Consider the following 20,062-nt stretch of genomic DNA (forward strand, 5'->3'; position numbering starts at 1 on the left):
CCTGAGACAATGCTAGTATAACTCTGACAAAGCTTGATGCTACTGTAAGATTTTTATCTATAAAATCAAACTTTCTGTGGGTCAAGAAACAACTTGGATGATGCACAAACACAGTAGAACAGAACCTTTCCCCACTAGAAACTCAGATTGCTCACAAACTGGTGCAGCATCTCTGATCAGTTTCTACTGTATGGATAAGTCATCCACCACATTAAGAACAAACTGTCCAAAATAGTCAAATTTTAAAAACTTGAAGCTCAAGCACTGTGATAGTGTCATCTGCCTGTATGACACCTCCAAAAATTATACAGCTTTATCATGTTCTTTCAAGCTTTCAGGGATCTGTGTCCTCTGCTTGCTTAAGGAGTATGCTGAACTACAAATTCACCTTCTCTTCTGCCTGAAAACAGTAATATTAACATTGCTTATTTCAAGGATGTTGAATTTACACATCTTGACAAATTCCAATTCTCTTTAATATATACACATTTCCCTTGCATTTTCCATTACTTGTTAAGTGGTAGCTTCATAGCAGCTGCACGAGAATTTCCACGCTGGACCCCCCCAGCCTCTGATGCCTCAGTCTCCTTGTAACCAAGGTACGATGGTGAAGCTGATTTTGGATCATCCCAGTCATCATCCCAATCATCGTCATCAGCAGCTGCTGAAGTACAGGAGGGATCAGGGGACAGGAAAGGAGAAAGTTACATAATTTCTCTTCAAAAGCAGAAGCAGGTACTTCAGCACTCACATATAAACAATTAACCAGGTAAATATATTAAAATCTCTTTCAGCCTTCTATTTTACAATTCCTCCTCAATTAGCATTATCCCCATCAGATACAACCTGCAAAGCAGTGCACTAGAAATCCACTGAGGGAGAGGGGAAATAAAGAAAATAAAAATTAATGAAGAGATGATGATGTGTTAAGATGGACTCAACCATGTTCCATAGTCTATGAATATGGAACAAATTAGCATTCCTCAATTATGGGTTGTCCCCTTAATTTAGGCAGCTACTACAAAAAGGTAGAAGAAAAGCTGGTCAGTTCTTAAAATTAAGGATTTAAGAGACTATTCCTTCAAAGGCCTGAGAGCACAAATTCAAGGGATTTTAAAAGTTCCAGTTATGCAAACTGAACAACATGCCTGAGAATAGATCATGAATGCACAATCTGACTTTGGTTTGTCAGATTTCCATAAAAGTTTGAGGTGTTTGTTACTGTGAAATCGATTTTTTAAAAAAATTATTTAATTTTTAAAACCCCTATTATTTTAGTGCCCAGCTTACCCACATGACAATGTGGTATTAGGAAAGTGGTTTGGTTTTGTTTTTTAAATAAGCCATGGTCTATAGTTACGAAATATTAAATAATTCTTACCTCTACTGTCCACCTACTCTAATTTATTAAGGAAAAAACCAAGCATTATTAGCACACCTGGTCCTTGATATGCCTGTGGATGACCAAATGCTGCTGCCGCCTCCCAGTTATTTGAAGTGCTGTTTCTCTGGCCAGGTGCACTTTCAGATTTTGTTGCCCAGCTGTCAACAGCATTTCCATTATCCCAGTTCCCAGACTTCCCAACATTCCAGCTGGACCAAGGATCATTGGCAATGCTTGCCTACATTGTATGAAGACAAAAGTAAAGAAGAATTGCTGAAGAAATAAACAACAACCATGTACTTTCTTCTTGAAGTCTTTCATGTCCTGCTGGTAGGCTGGGTTTGCATTCAGCACTTCACTTGTTTGATTTAGAAGCAGCTGCCAAATCTTGTATTTCCAGATACACAACTCTTGCATGCAGCAAACACTTGGAAGAACTGATCAGCCTTCCAGCAATGTGACACCAATACATACTAATAAGAGTACTTCTCCTCAGGGTAACTAAATTATTTGTTGCAACAGCATTAGGAAGCAATCTCACCCATGGTAATTATTTTACACTGACACCTTAGTAAGTATGGTACTTGTGAACTATCAATTACCTAAAGCCATGGGCTAATTAGCACATTTAAAACCAGAACTCAGAAGTCAAGAATTAGGTTTTTGCAAATACTCATTTTATCAAACTCAGATTAGTGGCTTTACTAAAAGCAAATAATAAATTGCCCATCCACACCAGTGGTAGGGAGTTAAAATCTTACCTGATGAGCTTCCCTATCACAGCTTAACTCATTCACAGTGAAGATGAGGGAAGAAAACAGACATCTGCCAAGGAACAGTCTGGTATCTCCTTGTAGACCTACTTTCTCAGCATAAGCTTGTGGTGAAGGCACTCACATAGCCCCTTCTGCTAAAGCTGCTGTGGAGGTGGAAACCTCAGTGAAGGAGTGCAGAGCAGATATGTCTCTAACTGCTGCATTTGGCAAGTTCATCTTGGCTTAATAGCTTAGCATCCTGCTCAGCTCCTTGATTTTAACAGTACACTTTGAAAAAGCATTGACTAGTTAAGTGTAGTCTACTCCAGACACTTAGTGCAGAGACTTGCTGCAGAAAGAAAAAACTGCACACATATCGAAACCCACACACCTGAAGTGTAGGAGGAAGAAAGAGAAGTGGAAGGAAAGTAAAGCTGAGAAGGCTTGTCTTGTTCAGCAGAGGGAGAAACTGAGCTTTGTAAAAAGAAGTCTCAAATCCTACTGATGCTAGAGCATTATTTTTACCATGAAGAAGCATATAAAAGTGCCTTATATAAATTAATTACTATTAGACTACAACATTTACATGTATCTTGGAACACTTGACAATACAGGAAATTTTAATAAAACTCCCAGTAAAAACTAAATTATTAGTTGCAAAAATGTGTGTCTTACACAAAAAAAGTACAGCTACTCCACATCCCAATTTTCTCCACTAAATATTCTCTCCTCCCATTTATTTTAATATTCTACTTACAAATAAGAAGTTTCCCTTCAGTTTTTCCTCAAATAAAGTCATCTGACAGTCAGACTTCATAGACACTATCAAATCATAAAGACTCAAAAATTATGTTAAAATTATGTTATCACATAACACCTTTATATATTTAGGTTCACAATTCCTTCCAGGATCTGGAAATTAAGACCAAGCCCCCAAGCTGGGGAGAAAAATCACCATTCACAAGACTCACAAGTGTCAATAGGTCTCCAGGAATTGAGAGAAGGGAGACAGATTATGTGGAAAGCTTCTATAGTGATAGCCTGGGAACTTTTTTTTTTTTTTTTTGAGGATAAAACTGATGCAAGAACAAGACTCACTGGGGGATAGCTGGCTGATACCCAGTGCTACTTTGAGCAAATTACAAAGATAACTTACACCAGTCTGCTCTCTTCCTATCTTCACCTGGTATGAGTTTATGTAAAGAGCAATAACCACACTCTGAATTAGCCAGAGTTCATTCCTGGCTAAATGAAAACACACAGGCATTATGTTGCTTCTAACATAATTTGGAGAACCTAGAAAAAACTAGTTTGCATAATAGTAATATTCCTACACTTCTGCAATATCTGTTTTGCTGATCACTAGCAAATAAAACTCCAGAAGTGGCATGATCACCAAAACACTGAGTACAGTTTTCCTCTTTTCTGTAGTAGTTAGTAAGAAATCTGGTACCACAAGTAAATGGTAAAGAAACCTTAAAATCTGCAAAAAAAGAGGAAGGCAATAATATTGACACTACTAAAGAATGACTGTCAAGAGTAATCATCACACTCACAGACAAATGCTGATATACACAGATGCTGTACAGCAGAGGGAAATGTACTACTTAAAATTGTGCTCCCAGATGTCTTATCTCCATGTACCTACATAAAAGCACTCTTCAAATCAGAAAAATTTACTTCTGAAGTGTCCAAGAAAGGTGTGGGGTAAGCTCTTACCCCTAGGTGTATCACCTGTATGCTATAAAAGGGGTAGAATATGCTATTCTCCCTTCAGTCCTTTCTCCCTTGTTCCTTTCAGTCCAAGGGTCCTCATGTCTTTCTGAAGCACTGGGGAAGAGAGTAAAGAGATGGCCTAGGAATCTGCAGATAACAACTTTCCAAGAGCACTTACAGGATTCTCTTCAACTTTCTTGAAATGTTCCCCTGCAGGCACATATACTGTGGACACTCCTAAGTGGCAGTCAACAACCAATAAACCTGGAGAAGGGTTCAAGAATCTGGCCTGCCATCCTCAAAGTCCTAGAGCATCATGGAGGACCAACTAAAGACATAGCAGTTATTAAAAAGGTCATCTCAGCCCTAGTGAGCAGTTCTGTGGATCTCAGCAGCTGACAATCTTCATACAAGAGTTCATTTCTGGCCTCGCTCTGGTTGAATAAACCATAATTAAACCTCAAGTATTTTGCATCAAGCCATGTTCTTACAGCCTTAGTTTTCCATAACTGAAACTGATAATCCTCCGATCTCCTTAGTCATCATAAGAAAGGTGAAGAGCCCTTGCAAGAAGCTGATATTTAGTCAATATAATTTGATACAGTACATCTAATATCCAAGTATTCAAGCCCTCTCAAATGTACACAAAAAGAAATGACACAACTAAGAAACTGATCAGCCTTCAAATGAAACATTCCATCTCCTTGCACCCCAGGGTAACATCAAACAAGTACACTGAGATTAAATTCAAGGATAAACTCCTAAAAGACAGCTGATTCATCCTTTTGTAGACTACTAGGGACTTGCTCACTCCTACTGTCCTAGGAGAAAAACAAGACAAAAGGGCTATGTTGGGAACTGATAACAGAGGGAACCATTACTGAATGTACTAAGAGGATTCCACTAAGGGCAGACTGAAACTCACTACAGAAACAGATCATTCATTACTGGTGGGGCCTGGAGGATGGGGAGAGAAACCTAGTATGTTTTAAAAGATCTTTTAATAGTTGAATGAGAAAAAAATTCCACCACAAGAGAAAAATCCTGAGCTTGGAAGTGGAATGTCAGTATCTTTACCCAAATGAATCATGAACTAAATGGGGGAAGTGACATATTTACTATTTTCCAGAGAATTCAAAGCTATAGACAGTTAAGCACTGAAAAGTATAAGGCACTGAGTTGTCTCTCTCTGCCCTGGGTAAAAATCTTTATTTGATCTCCTGGCCAACTAATTTGTTTCTGGCAGACTCCTTCATATTAATGCATACCCCTGATGGACAAGTAGATCCATCCTACTGCTGAAGGACAAAAGCCAAAATAAACACAATGTTCAGACTGTAAGACTAATTTAAGTCCCCAGAAAGACCTAGGTTAACTGTGCCATCAAAAATAATGACCTCCAACTGTAAGAAATACACCTTGAAATCTACTCAGAGACAGAAGCCATGCTGGAGGAGCAGTGAGCAGCAAAAGTAAGCCTATATCATATCAAGGGAAGTTCAGGACAGCCAAAGCTGCAATGAGAAGTGTTATGCTCTTCAAGAAGGGTTTAAAAGAGACAAACAGCACAGAGCAATGGCAGAAAACACAAGAAAAGTCAAGGTGACTCAGCTGAATAGCTCACAGGAATGAACATACCTCTCCAGTTTTATAGCTGCCTTAGTTACCTGCATGGAAACAAAGCCTTAAGCATATTCAGACATTATACTAAAGTTAAGTTCTTTGGATAACAGTCTCTGATAGATACATTTTAAAAAAACCCAAACAACTGAGTATATAGACAGACACCTTAAAAATTAAGTGGTTTTCTCCATGAAGAAAGATGTAGGGCTAAAAGCCTCCTCTGCAACAATCACAGAACTGCATTTGCTGTGCTGTTTAAGATAGAACAAGTGTGCATATTAGCACATAACTGAAGTAGCTGCCATACCCACAATATTTTATGGTTAAGCTTTCTTCTTGGTAGAGCATTGTAGTCCAGGGCATTTCTTCCACTTCTGAAGGAAGGCCGCTTTTCTATAGTATAACATAAACATCCTTAAAGAAATCCTCTAGGAAAAGCAGAAGTGGACATAGGCTAGATTTTAAGGAATAACCACCTTTATGGACTTAAATACTAGAATGTTCCCACAGATAAATACTTGAAAGCAACATGACCCCCAAAAGCAGCTGGCAAGGAAGCTGCAGTAATGCTGTCCTAGGAACCCATTTGTCCCTCAGCCACTCCTGTCTTCTCACTTCCTTCCTGAGGAAACCATCATCCAACACCTCCACTACCAACCCCAGTGCCCCCTTCATAACTCTGCAGTGGACTGGGCTTTGCCAGCCCACAAACAACACAAAGCCCAGACACACCTACTGGACACTCCTTGTTTTCAGCAGGAAATAAATCTAAACCACCAGTGGACAAACTGAGATAGTACCATGAGCAGAGCCATTTGTTTTTTGTTCTTTTTCTGTTCCAAATCCCATTTCCTTACCTATAAGGTTATTCACAACCAAACTGGACTAGGGGCTGCATTTCTTGTGCACACTGCAGGCACGGGATTTCCATCTATCATCTCCTGATTGAGCGCAAAAGACTCCATCTTTGAAGTATGGAATGGTGTTTTAGAAAGATACATAATTTAGACTTGAGTAAAGAATACTGAGTGATAGGATGAGGGGCGGAAAAACACATCTATTGTCACCCTGACTGCTTCAAGAAAATTATTTTTTTTTAATTAAAGTTTGCTTAGTTTCAACTTTCAGACACTAAAAATCCTGTATAATTTATTCAATGGAGCTCTCTCAGGCTTCTGTTTTTGTTACTCACACCTGCACATGTAAATGGCAATCAAGTCACTTCTTTATATCCTTGTCTTCTGTTAAGCTGATTTCAATTCTTAATGGTTTCTTATTGAAACACAGATGACAAATTTCAGACAGTTTTCTAAGTAGCAATCACAGCAATGCCAGAAAGAGAAGAAAGACTCCCTTTTCCTCTTGGATGTTGTCTAGTGTCATCTAGACACCTCGGGATCCAGCTACAAAGATTAAACAAGGTTTTATCCTTCTTTTTTGGGAAAAGAACTCTATTTTGTTTGGAAAGAGAGGAAAGGGGTGTCCCTAGTTGTCTTTTTTTTTTTTTTTTTTTTTGAGGAATTGAAGAGTGTTACTGGGTATTTTCAGTTTATCACTTTCAATTACAAATGTCCATGATTCCTCTTTAAAAGAAGAGCTTGAACTTGGTGAGAGAAAAAAAAACCCAAAACCAAACCCCAAACAAAAAACAAACAACAACAACAAAAAACACCCTCAGGAAGGAAACTACATATTGCAGCAAGCCCCCTACTGTGGTGCAGGGGACTGTGCAACACATGTGTGCCACATGGCACTGTAAGTGTGCAGGTTAGCAGAAATGCTAACCCCAGGCATCATTACAGGCTGGAGATTGACATGCTGGGAAGCAGCTCTGCAGAGAAGGACCTGGGAGTCTTGGTGGATGACAAGCTGTCCATGAGCCAGCAGTGGGTCCTTGTGCCCAAGAAGGCCAATGGCATCCTGGGTGCTTTAGGAAAAGCATTGACAGCAGGTTGAGGGAGGTGATCCTGCCCCTCTGCTCAGCCCTGGTGAGGCCCCATCTGGAGAGCTGTGATCTGTGCTCCTCAGCAAAAGAGAGACATGGAGCCCTTGGAGCAGATCCAAAGGAGGGCTACAAAGCTGATCAAGGGACTGGAGCATCTCTCTTATGAGGAAAGGCTGAGGAAGCTTGACCTGTGCAGCCTTGAGAAGAGATGACTGAGGGGACCTCATCAATGTCTATGAGTATCTGAAGGGAGGCTGTCAAGAGGATGGGTCCAGGCTCTGTTCAGTGGTGCCAGGCAATAGGACAAGGAGCAACAGATAGGAACCGATACACAGGAAGTTCCACCTGAGTATCAGGAAGAATTCCTTTACTGTGTGAGTGACCATGCACTGGAACAGGCTGCTCAGAGAGGCTGTGGAGTTTTCATCACTGGAGATAGCCAACAGCCATCTAGACACAATGCTGTGCCATGTGCTCTAGAATGACCCTGCTTGAGTTGGGAGGTCAAACCAGATGACCCACTGTGGTCCCTTCCAACCTGACCCATTCTGCAATTCTGTGAATCAGACAAGGAAAAAATCATACCAACACTGTAAATTGTGGAAAAATATTTCAATGGTAATGTTTTGCCTGAGGGTATGGGTGTAGATGAAGGAGATGAGTGATCACAGTATTACAGCAGTTTAACAACTTCCTGCCTAAACCTTTGCATTCCACTGGGTCATCCACAAAAAAGCTCAACATAACTCTATAATTGGAATTGATAAAATCACTGTCATATGTTGATGATTATTTTTTAATATGTAAATGTGATTCATTTCAAAGCAAGCAAGCCACTGTTTCCAGTACTGTAGAGAAGCCACTGCCTTGTACTTTGCTTGAATGAGAGTTGGTCACAAATTCCTGTTACCAGTCTGAATGCAATATTGTGACTGAGGCGGTGGAGGAGATAGAGCTGATTTCACATCACATGCAGCAATAGAGGATTTTATAGTATCATTATCTGTAACAGGAACTAAAAGTTACAATTGTAATTGTAACTACCTTGGTGAACCTACCTGCATATTTTATTTGATAATCTAGCATACTGGTTTAACAAGACAAACTGGACACAGTCAAGTACAAGTGAGTAACATTTCCTGTGATGACACTTCTCCTTTACTAAACACAGAGATTCATCAAAGAACAGAAATGCTGTTACAGGAATTTAATAACATGCATATCAGAATTTCCACATAAGTAGAATACTGCACTCTTAATAGAAGTACTATATTTGTTTTCTTCAATCTTAGCATTTATTGCACTTCACAGTAATTCAGGGAGGTGGAGTGGGAGTTATGGTATGCAAATTCAACAATGACAATTTGCCTTTCCAGTACTTCATTGCAAAAAGCCTCAAAGATATGAAGTAAAACTTTGGAAATAGCTTCTTTAGTGGTCTCCTTAGGCATGTTCAACAACTTATATCTACATACCAGGTATCTTGAGTTGCCTCAGCTCCTGGATATCAAACTAAGTGTTTTCACTAACTACTTATTCATCCTGCCTACACATATGTCCCACAGCTTTTGGAAGGGAAAAGGTTTTGCACACGTAAGAGTCCATTTATCTCACTCTTCTTCTGCAAGAGAAATTATCCCAACTGATGTTACTCTTACCACTGGATAAAGCATAACAAACATGAGAGGTTTCTGTTAAATGCTTCCTGTACCTATTCATGAGGGGTTGCTGCTCTGCTGAAGACACAAACATGAGGATTCTCTAGGGTCAACATAAATCAATGGAACAATCTGTAATTCATAAAATTGTGAACTCTCAGGATACTTATTCGACTCCAAACTAAGAAGTGTACAGTCCTCTTCATCAAGAACTAGACTTGGCAGTGATTAGAGAATCAGTGTCAAGAAAAGGGAACAAACTCCTCTACAAATGCAACATACAGTTTGGTACAAGAACTATTTTTATATATTCAATATAGGGAAGCCACATCTACAGCTCTTACGTCAATGTAGTTGTGATCCACTTCCACCCTGAAACAGACAGGCAGTAGTCCAATTTATTTTCATTTATACATTTCTAATACTAGCTTTTTATTCTGCAGAGAAGGGAGAAAAAAAAAGAAAGAAAAAAGGTTACACTGAGCTCTAGAAGGAGAGGAGGAGAAACCAAACTAAAATGTACAGGATACTAAAATTTATAGTATTTCTATCCTATGTTCAAGGCTGCAGGTTACAAAGGCTATAAACAGCTGGACTACATTATGGCAAGTTGTACATACAGTCTGTTTATGAACCACTAAGACTGTACAGAGAGTGTTTTAACTTCTCAACAGAAAGAACTAGCTTGGGCCAATACAGTTGTAACAAAATCTAAATAATTCAGATAAACACTATCATTAAAAGAGAGCTGCTGCTTGTTCACAACTTTTAAAGCATTTTAGGTTAGATAAATGAAAAAACGCTGTGGTTCAGAATAGGAGAAGAGAGATCACTACGGTTAAAACAGGAGTCTCTGAACCTGAAACACAAACAAAATAAATGCAAATACATCCTTAACTAGAGAAGCACTAATACTGGCCACCACAAAAAACCCCAAATCAACCCAGCTGGAAGAGACAACTCAGAATGAATTTTACATTAATGACTGTATTTCCATACATACGTAAATTATGAAGGCTCCAAATGCCACCAAGATAATAACCTCTTTGTCAAGTGCAATAAGAAGCACTATCTAGAAGTGTGAAAGAGAATATCCTCTACTGCTACAGCCTCTGGAATAAACTCAGCATCACAGAAATATTATAAGAGGAAAAACACTTGATGCATTTTACATCAAAAATTACAATCTTTTTGTTCACTCTATTTTTTAGGTTCACTTGGCTTAACCTGACAAAATTTATATTCATTTCAGTACTATTATTATTCCAATACCAATAGAGTCTACAGGCAACTTATATATATATGTATATGCAACTCTAACCAATAGAAATAGCATAAGTGCTGATATACTTACTGGCTGTTCCAAATGACAGACTGAAATTATCAGCTTGCATTGCCACTCAGCGGAACAGTGGATTGACAGAGAAGATTACTCATTCCCTCTGCTCTCTGTATCCAAGAGCTACCAAGTCAAAACAGAATGAGACTCATACAAAAGTCAAGCCAAGCCTCCATCCTTGACAATTAAGGCTTCCTTAAATTGTATTTTCTTGTATAATTTTTTTAAAGCTTTTCAGACATTAAAGCACAAATGTTACAGGCAGATACAACAATAAATTCCCCTATCTGCTTATCTTCTTCTGAGTGTGTAAATAATCATCTTGAGTCAAATTTTTCCCTCATTTTGTGTTTAATTAGCTTCACTGCTTCCTCTGATTGCTTTGATGCCCCCAGCATCTTCTCAAATAGCTCTTTAAAAGAGTAGCTGCAAATTTTATCAAGGCAGCCATTGCTGGGACACTACTGATGCAAGGAATGAACTGGAGAAACTGAACTGCCAAGGATCAGGTGGAATCCTTCTCTTCTTAGGAAGTATCTCTGTGCCCTTTTTCTACTGTCACTTTAGATCTGTGGCAACCCCACGTAGGGTACAATATCAAAGTGTTGCTCTGGTTATTGAGTCTTTCTCACTGAAGAAAAGGAAGGAAATAAACTGTTTTTAATGACTGCATTTTAATTTCTTTTCAGGAGATTATTTACTGAACAACAACAAAAACCTTCTTAAGAAAATAAAACAGGAAGCAGAACAGTGCTTGAATCAATAATGTTTTCTTAACACCAAAAAGTTATGGTTTCCAGAGTAGGAAACCAAAAGTCTCTCATCTGTCTGGAATGCAAAAAGGGATGGGGGAAGAAGAAGAGTTGTTTGAGTGGGCAATTGTCTTCCTAAGTAATGGTTATGCATGATGGGGCTCTGCTTTCCTGGAGATGGCTGAACACCAGACTGCCCATGGGAAGGAGTGAATGAATTCCTTATTTTGCTTTGCCTGCATGTGAAGATTTTGCTTTATCTCCACCCAAGAGTTGACCCATAGTCACCCTTCTAGTTTTCTCCCTTACTTCTTTGAGGGGGTAATAAGCTGCTGAGTGGGTTGAGCTGCCTACAAGGGTTAAACCACAAAAGCACCACATTTCAACCCAGCCAGATCTATTATTTTTAATAAAGCTTGGCACTAAAAGACTACACAACAACCTGGTTTGGGTTTTTTTTACTTGCTGTTAGAAGAATGGAAGGAATTCTAGGAATTAAAACATCTTCTAACTTACTGAACTGGGGAGTGGGGGCATTGTGCAACCATGTGTATGTGAGAGTGACAATGTTTATAGAAAGCAATTTCTTCAATACAATAGCAGTAAGAAAAAATACTAAAACATCCTCTTTATTTAGAATTGCTTTTATAAAGATCTCTTGTAATAAACTTGCAACCCCACTGTGTTACTGCAAAATATAATAGATACCATCAAATGTCAGCATTTAGAAATACTGCTATTTCTTACTAAGTCTACCAGACTAGTCTATCTAAAAACATTTTAGTTTCCAGTACAGTGCCACCTCCAGCATCTATTCCCCTTACATTGACACATAATTTTTCATTTTTCTTAACTCTCCATAGCCTAGTGTGAGTTTCATTTAAGATTAGAAGCTTTGTATATTGACCTAGTTGGTCACTAAAGCACTTGAACAGGCTGTTCATCTGAACTCAAGCCAAAGTGCCTCTGCAAACTCGTGTTGAGAAACAAATGAGTTTATGTTTACCACATTCAGAGCAATACCTCTAGGAAGAAGGGTCATACCCACAAAGTAGGAGATTGCATTCTTATTGAAAGTGGCTCAAAGAGACATGTCAGTATGCAGGGTGACTCAGCCTGACCTCCTGGTGCAGTATTACCGGAACCAATGCAATCCTTCTCTCTAAGTGTTTCTACACTGGTGCAGCAATGTCAAATCTGTCTGACACTGCATGATCAATGCACACAGGAGCAAGGCACGCACTTCACAGACATGAGATCAAAGTCGCTGCAGAAGAAAGCTTGCATTTTTCCCCGAGAGTAAGAAAATAGGGTCTTGCGCCACACAGACAGAATGAACAGACAGAATTTCTTAATTAAGAAGACAATTAGCCATAGAATTTTTGTAAGGAGAAAATGTGTGCACTAGAGAGCTCCCTGATCTCGGAGAAATGCCTAACAGTCAAAAGTGGAAGCCAGAACTGCTTCCAGACTGCTCATTATACAAACAAAAATCCTATTAGCAATAAGCCACTAGAAAAAATCTACCAGATATATGTCAGAAGCTGAGGAAACCAGTCTTCAAATCAAGATCTACAGTTTTATAGAAAATGCATATAACTAAATAGCAGTTATTGAACTCAGTTCAAGAAAAAAAGACTTGAGAAAATGAAAACAACTTTTGACATAAAACCCTGACCACACAACAGAACAGTTCCTCCTTTAAAAAAAAAAAAAAAAAGAAAACTGAATCTTGCATCTTGCATGGCCTTGGCTAGATCCAGGTGCACCCTGTCCTCCTCTCTCTCCCTCTCCATGCCAGTAATGTAGTTTTACCATAATGCACAGTGGGCCTCCCAGCTATCTCACACAGCATTTGAAGGATAACTGAGAGGAACAGGACACTTCTAAGAGTAGGGCACTGATGGAAATGTGACAAGCTGTTTTCATGAAGTTACTCTTTTCCAAAATCTATGAAAAAACCTGCAATCTGTACACAGGGACAGTATACTGTTGATCTTGTGTAAACTACAGTGTAAAGTGACTACATTTTCAAGCTTTTCACTCCTCTAGAAATGCAACTTCCAATACTAGATTGCCAGAGTAATTCTCTATTATTTAGAATATAGCAAATACCTTTATTTTGACCTTCCCCTCTGCACAGACAAGACCGTTTTTCTTCTCTTCTCCAAGCTCAAGCACCATGTGTTAAGCACAGAACAAGATCTGACAGATACCTCTATTCCCATTCAAAATATTCTGTGTATTAGATTACTAAGTAATTCTTCCTAGATCAAATTAAGTTATGTTTCTCCTCCAAGAAACAGTACTCTCTGATTTGGCAGCAAGTAGCTGCTGCAAATATCTCAAGCCCTCTCAGATGCAAAGTTTTGCTAGAAACACTACAGCAGGAAAAACATGGGACAAGAGTAACAGACAGCAAGGAAGAAAAGCGGTTCCCCATTCTGCACTCAAACTACTGCAGTTTTTACTGAGGCAAAACTAACCTATAATCAAAACATTTGGCTCAGTCTGACATGAAAAACTCATGAGGCATTTAATGAGTTCTGCATTTAGCCTTACATATTAACAGGGTATCAATTAAAAAAATAAACATTGAAACATTGAGACAGTCACAGTGAGGTTTGGAGTCCTCCAGTGAGGACACACAATGGCAGAATAACTATCCTGGCATTGTCCAGCTGACTACAAGGAAGCCCAAATCAAACTCTCTATAGTCAATGAACAGTTATGTTCACTGTCATACAAAAATGTCCCATGTAGACTTTTCAAAAGATCTCACTTCATGTCAAAGTCCTGTGGTGCAATTAAGAAAACTAATAACTGATATTTAACTGACCTACAAACCAGGTGTGTCCCCCCAGCTGTTACCATAAGTAAAGAATTTACTTTCCAACACAAAAGACCTTTGCATGCTGCTGTTGGAAAAAAGGCAGATTTTGTTCTTCTGTTGACCTATGGACATCAAAATGTTTAACTTCCTACATGTAGGACATGCACCAGTCTGTAGACCATAATAAACTGCTTGTGTTTAAGATAATGTATCCTCAGATACCTAACCTGGAACTAAATATTTGCTGCTTAATGAACTGGTGCACTAGACAAAAAGCTATGAATAGAGGAACAAAAATATTCTTGCCGCAAACCCGAAGTCAGCTTCTTCTGCAGCTGACAATGCATGAATTTCCTTCATGTTTTTTAACCCAAGAAACTACTCTTACTCAAATTCAGAAAAAGAAATATATTCTGGCTGCTGATGTATAGATCCCCTAATTGTATAAGACATCAAAAAAGAAAGCTCTCATTCCTTAAAAAAGTTAGCATACTAAAAGAAGTAGCTTGAAAATAAAATAAATTTGCTAAGAGTGCACTTACTCTTACAGAGACTGAAGTAGTTAGGGATTTATATCACTCCAGACTGAAAAGAATAAAAATGCTCAATTTCTGAAAGTGTTAAGACTACTAAATTTTCCAGCAGTGACAGTATCTGTGCCATCACACACATCATTAATATTCAACAAAAGTATTCCCTAATGAAAACACAATTACTTTAATTAGTACTTTAATGAAAGTTCACAAATAAAGTACAGCAAGCAATTACATCAATAGAAGTTTCCATGCCCACAGTGCCCGAAAAATCACAAGACATACCTGATTACTGCTTTTGGCAGCAGAGTTGGTCTGAGCTGTATTTGAAGAAAGGGAATCAAAAAAGGCCTGATCAGCTAATGAGTTACCACAGCTAAGGCCATCTTTTGCACCTTCGGTTATAATCTGAAATGGAAAAGAATATTTTTTTGAGAATAATTTTTCATGCTTCAATTAATCAAATTATGCTTTATCATATACAATCACCCTAACACTCATTTGCTACACTTTAAGATGTTTGCATATAACCTTTTCAAACTCAAATTCAATTTAATTTTTTACAAGAAACTGACATGATACACTGGAGGATTTACTTCCACACCAGATGGAACTAGGTTGCCTTACAACTACAACATACAAGATTGCTGTGGCAGTGAACACCTATTTATAAATTGCTTAGGGATTAAATGTTGTTAATGTAAATGCCTGGAGACTGTGAACTTAGTGCTCAGGGGATGGATTTGGGACAGTAAGTTTAGAAAGCCAAAAGCTACCAGACCAGGACCTAAACAACTAAAGCAAAAACACAAGGTCATGTGAGCCAGCATGATCCTGCTTTTCCTTCCCCTCCTCCCCCTTGGGTTTTTTTGTTTTGTTTTGTTTTTTGTTGGTTTTTTTTTATAAATACAGCACTGCTGAAGAAAGAGAGACACATGCCTTAAAAGGCTGCAGGAATTACAGCCTAGGTATTCACCCACCTAAGCAGCAACCTGCATACATGCAGACACTGGGCCACCCAAGAGTGAATGAGATTGCAGTCTTTGCACTGTGATCCCATGACATCCCCAAAACAATATCACTGGTCTTTAAACAACAATCAGAACAACACACACTGAAGAGACAACAGAGGGTCTCAGTAAGAAGAAAAGCTAAGTAGTCTCTGGATTTGGTAACCCATGTCCTGAGCCCCAGAAATGTGGCTCCATTCCAGATTTATGAGCACGCATCAAGTCTTCCACAGAATACCAGTGCAAACTTGCATTATTCATTTCACTTCCGTATTTCTATCTTCAGACAGAAAAAAAGCCACAATTATTGGATTATGAGTCCCCCAAAACCAAAGCAGATTCAAAACAACTCATGTTCTGCAGATCAGCTGTATTTACTATAGACAGTTTCCTGTTGCATTTCTTGTTAAACCACTAAGAAGCTCAGGAGCTTCAGATGGAATGTTTGTACTGGTGTCCAAAGCCAGCTACAACGAGATTATATATTCCAAGCTTTCTGTTTGAGCATTTCAGTCTGGTCAGCAAACCAGAGGATGGTCTTTACAGCAGTTCTGCTTTTTTAGTGTTGAGCAGTGTCACTTACCTCAACATAATCTGTTGGAACAAGTCCTCTCTCGCCCTGGCTGTTTTTTCCTTCTAACCAGCCTCCACCAACATCCTAAAAGAAGTCATATAGAAATAATTTTGCTAGATGGATCCTACAACATGCTTCATCTAGCTCAGCAGGAAGCATTGTCTTGCTGTCAAATGTCAAATGCTCAGCAGGAAGCATTGTCTTGCTGTCAATGTTCAAAACAGCTGTGACTGTGAAACTGAATAAACTCATGCAAAGCTGCTGAAGTAGCAGATACTCATTTAAACACAACGCAGACCATGCTGGTTTTACACAGCTGTTCTGGACTTCAGATTTTAACAAGCATGAAGGGGAAAAAATAATTGATTTTTCAGCACTTTTGATCATTTATGAAACCACAATCAACTGTCTGGACACAGACTGCATATAAACACAGCTATTAGTATGTCCGTTTCAATGAATTAATTTTAATCAGCAGACTATAAAGACACAAGACACAAAGAATAAAACTGTTGGTGATATCTGTAAAATCTCTACCTCATTTACTGAAGGTGCAGAGACATGTGAGGAGTGAGAGCTATCACCCACAGAAATGTTAAGGCTATTCTCAAGACTAAAAGAGCCACATGCCACATAAAATCTGGACTCATTCTTTCCACTTCACATTTCTTTTCAGAAGCAGTCTTATGCTATTAGTTTAGAAAGAAATAAAAACAGTTCAGCTCTGATCTCAGTGGGACATAATGATATTGTTTGGAGTTTTTAAAATACATATTCTACATACACTACAAAAGCTCTGTAGACATTTGCAGTTAAGCTAATTCCAGGAAACATCTGGAATAAACCAGCTCTGTTTTAAATCAACCTGTTTAGGGAACACATAGCTACATGTCAAGTTAGCTCATAGATGAAAATTTGAGACACATATGCTAGACAGCAATTACTAAATTTTAGGCTTTCTTAATTTATTTTCAATTGATGTATTTTTTTATTCACAATTTTGTTCTTTCACTTCAAAATTTTATATAATCCTGCACTCCAATAAGGAGAAGCCTGCTTATGTATTCAAGATTTTATGCAGTTAAGATCAAGCAGTTAGTGAAATAAAAACTTGCATTTATTTTCTCCTACATACTTAAAAGCTCAATACTCAAGAACACAAAAATAATTAGACATCTCAGATTATAAATTCAACTAGCTTTGTTAAACTACAAGAGCAATGACATCTTGAGCCAGAAGTCATATTCACAGTGTTACTCTTGAAAGCAGTCATCAGTGGACTTGCATGACTTAAGCTATAGCCATCTAAACTTATCATATAAAAAAAAAGATCATGAGCCTTTGTGGCAATTTATCATGGACAGCATAAAACAAAGTTTTACTTGGTTTTGAGTACACTGCCTTAAGCCACAGATGTCTTGGTCAGTGAAAACTAGCTTAAAAGTGGTGATCCATTTATTTATATTTAGTCTTACTTTTGTGAAATAGCATTAAGCTCCTGAATCTGTTCAAAATGTAACCCCTACCACAAGCACAGCACACTATCCAAGAGGGTGCTGGCTCTATTAAATATCTGCCTCAAGTAATGAAGATCAGTGGAACTAAAAATTATCAGGATTACACATGACTAGTATCCTCAAAGAATAAAGCTTATTTTACAGAATCCATGTGTTTTATACAAATGGATAAACAACATTGCTTCATGATTAGGTGGTTTTTGTTCGTATTTGTTTTACAAGGCAAGTCTATTCACTAAACCATATAATTACACAAAATTCAAAGCAGAATCATCTAATACCTTGTTACAAGGGTAAGAATTATATAGGACAATTAAAGTACACTGAAATTCAAAATGTGGACATAAATCAAATATCAGTGCTGAAAAGTTCTATTCATTTAACAATGCCCTCATAGCATTGTGATAGTATTGTCACCACTTCTTCCCTACACCTTGTCCATATTTCTTTAATTATGAAAGGACACAAAGATTCAGTAAAAAATTTTTGTTGCGAGTTCTTTACCAAACTTGGAATGCTGAAGTCATTGATTAAGAAACTCAAAACCTAGAAGTGAGCTGAAAGTCACATTTAAATGCAAGTGGCAAACACCTGAAAGGTTACATACGCACAAAATGTGCAATATTACACACACAAAAATAGACAAGGCATTCAGATGTAAAGATAATCACCACCATCAGTTCCTTCCTCTGACTTGTCTCTCAGCTCTGTTTAGGGGAAAACAAAGCTGAGCACATTCTTAAGTGTGTGGGCACAGTTTGAGAAGGCCCCATCCTCCAAAACACTATATTGATTCCACAAGACTATTAGAAAATTCTTTGTACTGTTTTTTAGCTTATTCATCAGGGAAAGGTAGCCAGGACTTTAAGATGTCACCAGCACCATTTTCCTTCCATCTGCTGATAGAAGTAGGTCAGGAAAGTGCACTGAAGCAAATTTTATCTCAGTTTTCTTACCGGGTTGGTGATTGTGATGATCTCCCCTTCACTGACTGTCAGCTCATTGTTTCCAGGCTCAGCAGCAAAATCATACATAACACGAGCCTGTATGTGGAAAAGAACGTAACAATGAGTCTTCCAGCTTATGTACAAGATTTCACTAAGAAACCAAAACCACAAATTATCCTTAACTTACAGAAATAGCAAGTGGGGTAAGGCTGAATGTACAAAAAACAACTCAGCACATAGGAAGCTAACATTTCCTAGATTTGAACTGCAAACTCAACACTAACTACAACTTTAAAAGATAAAATTCTCATGTGGAGCTTATTGGAGGCAATCTACCACAAGGATTTAAGACTGGTTGTTCTCTGTAATGTCCAGAACTATATGTACAATGTTTTCCACAGGAATAAGGTAAGGTTTCTAACTTTAGCAAACAGTTCTTTTTTGTTTTGTTTTATACAAGACATATTCCAACTCCAATTTGGGTAAAGGGCAGTAGTTCACAGAGCAAGCAATTCAGAAAAAGGAAAGCAAGTAACTGCAGATGTACATAACCACTGCTGTGCATAAAATTTAATACATAAAATTATGTTTTGAGACTATATGGGAAGAACTATGCAAATCAGAAACAAGCAGTGAGATTAGGCTTGTTATATCTGGCATGAAGAGGGAGGGAAAATCAAAACAAATTTAATTTTTAAGTGTTTAGATGTCAAAGGCTTTGCTGTGCACTGACTGCTATTACACTACATAAAGAAATATTTGAAACATTTGATTTGACTAATAACATCATTCAATATACAGCAATGATTTCCTTCTTGTACTTGGAGGGCAAGGGGAAGAAAAAAAAAAAAAACTAACCAAAAAGTAATATTTTCTGTCAAAGGAGACAATAAAATAACTTCTGTTGAAAGTAAACCATGTGATAGGAAAAAAAATACCAAAAGCCAGACATTCACCACCAACTCTTGCCTGTATCAAAACTGTAGGTTGTTATAATCCTCACCCAGACACAACTTCTTACAGAAAACCAGAGGAAAACAGAACTTCCCACCCCCACATTTTAATTTCATGAGTATCATGTGGAAATACTTCTGGCTGGTTAAAAGATACTTTACTTCAGTGTAAATAAAAACAGAGCTGAAAAAAACCACACATTTCAGCTGTTCAGCTGACAAATCTAATCCCAAACCATGTGCACAAAAAAATCGAACACTGGTCTTCTCCACTAGAGCAGCACAACACTGCAGAAAACCATGTGTCCTAAGCATTCTGAATGCTCCCTTGTATGAAAACTTTTCCCTTAGAATGGAGGCTTGCAGCACTTTCAGACTATGCCATGCAAAAAAGAGATAAAGAGACAAAAACGGTGCTCACTAATAACACTGACTGCTTTCTTTCCAGCAGCACATCTGGCCTCCATGGAAATATAAGAATAAACTGCTTTACTTCCATGAAAAATGAACTGAAGAGAAGCAG

General features: G+C 38.1%; 1 protein-coding gene and 1 long non-coding RNA gene across 3 annotated transcripts in view; both read right to left on the bottom strand.

Moving 5' to 3' along the window:
* Window positions 1-20,062, bottom strand: part of SNX9 (sorting nexin 9) — a 61,338-nt gene that overhangs the window by 24,407 nt on the left and 16,869 nt on the right. Inside the window, exons 2-6 of one of the 2 annotated variants that reach the window (XM_021532100.3) lie at window positions 18,596-18,682; window positions 16,132-16,206; window positions 14,824-14,946; window positions 1,439-1,622; window positions 511-661 (exon numbers count right to left, since the gene is read on the bottom strand). In XM_021532100.3, coding sequence (XP_021387775.2) covers window positions 511-661; window positions 1,439-1,622; window positions 14,824-14,946; window positions 16,132-16,206; window positions 18,596-18,682 — 620 coding nt within the window. Of the gene's footprint in view, window positions 1-510; window positions 665-1,438; window positions 1,623-14,823; window positions 14,947-16,131; window positions 16,207-18,595; window positions 18,683-20,062 lie in introns of both variants that reach the window. The other variant, XM_021532099.3, reaches the window with a different exon arrangement.
* On the bottom strand, window positions 9,366-10,971 carry LOC144246061 (uncharacterized). The gene is made up of 2 exons (XR_013339717.1): window positions 10,436-10,971; window positions 9,366-9,518 (listed from the first exon to the last, which is right to left on the bottom strand). It is a non-coding gene; the product is annotated as an uncharacterized LOC144246061 (long non-coding RNA).

The sequence above is a fragment of the Lonchura striata genome, chromosome 3, assembly GCF_046129695.1.
Source record: "Lonchura striata isolate bLonStr1 chromosome 3, bLonStr1.mat, whole genome shotgun sequence".
NCBI lineage: Eukaryota > Metazoa > Chordata > Aves > Passeriformes > Estrildidae > Lonchura > Lonchura striata.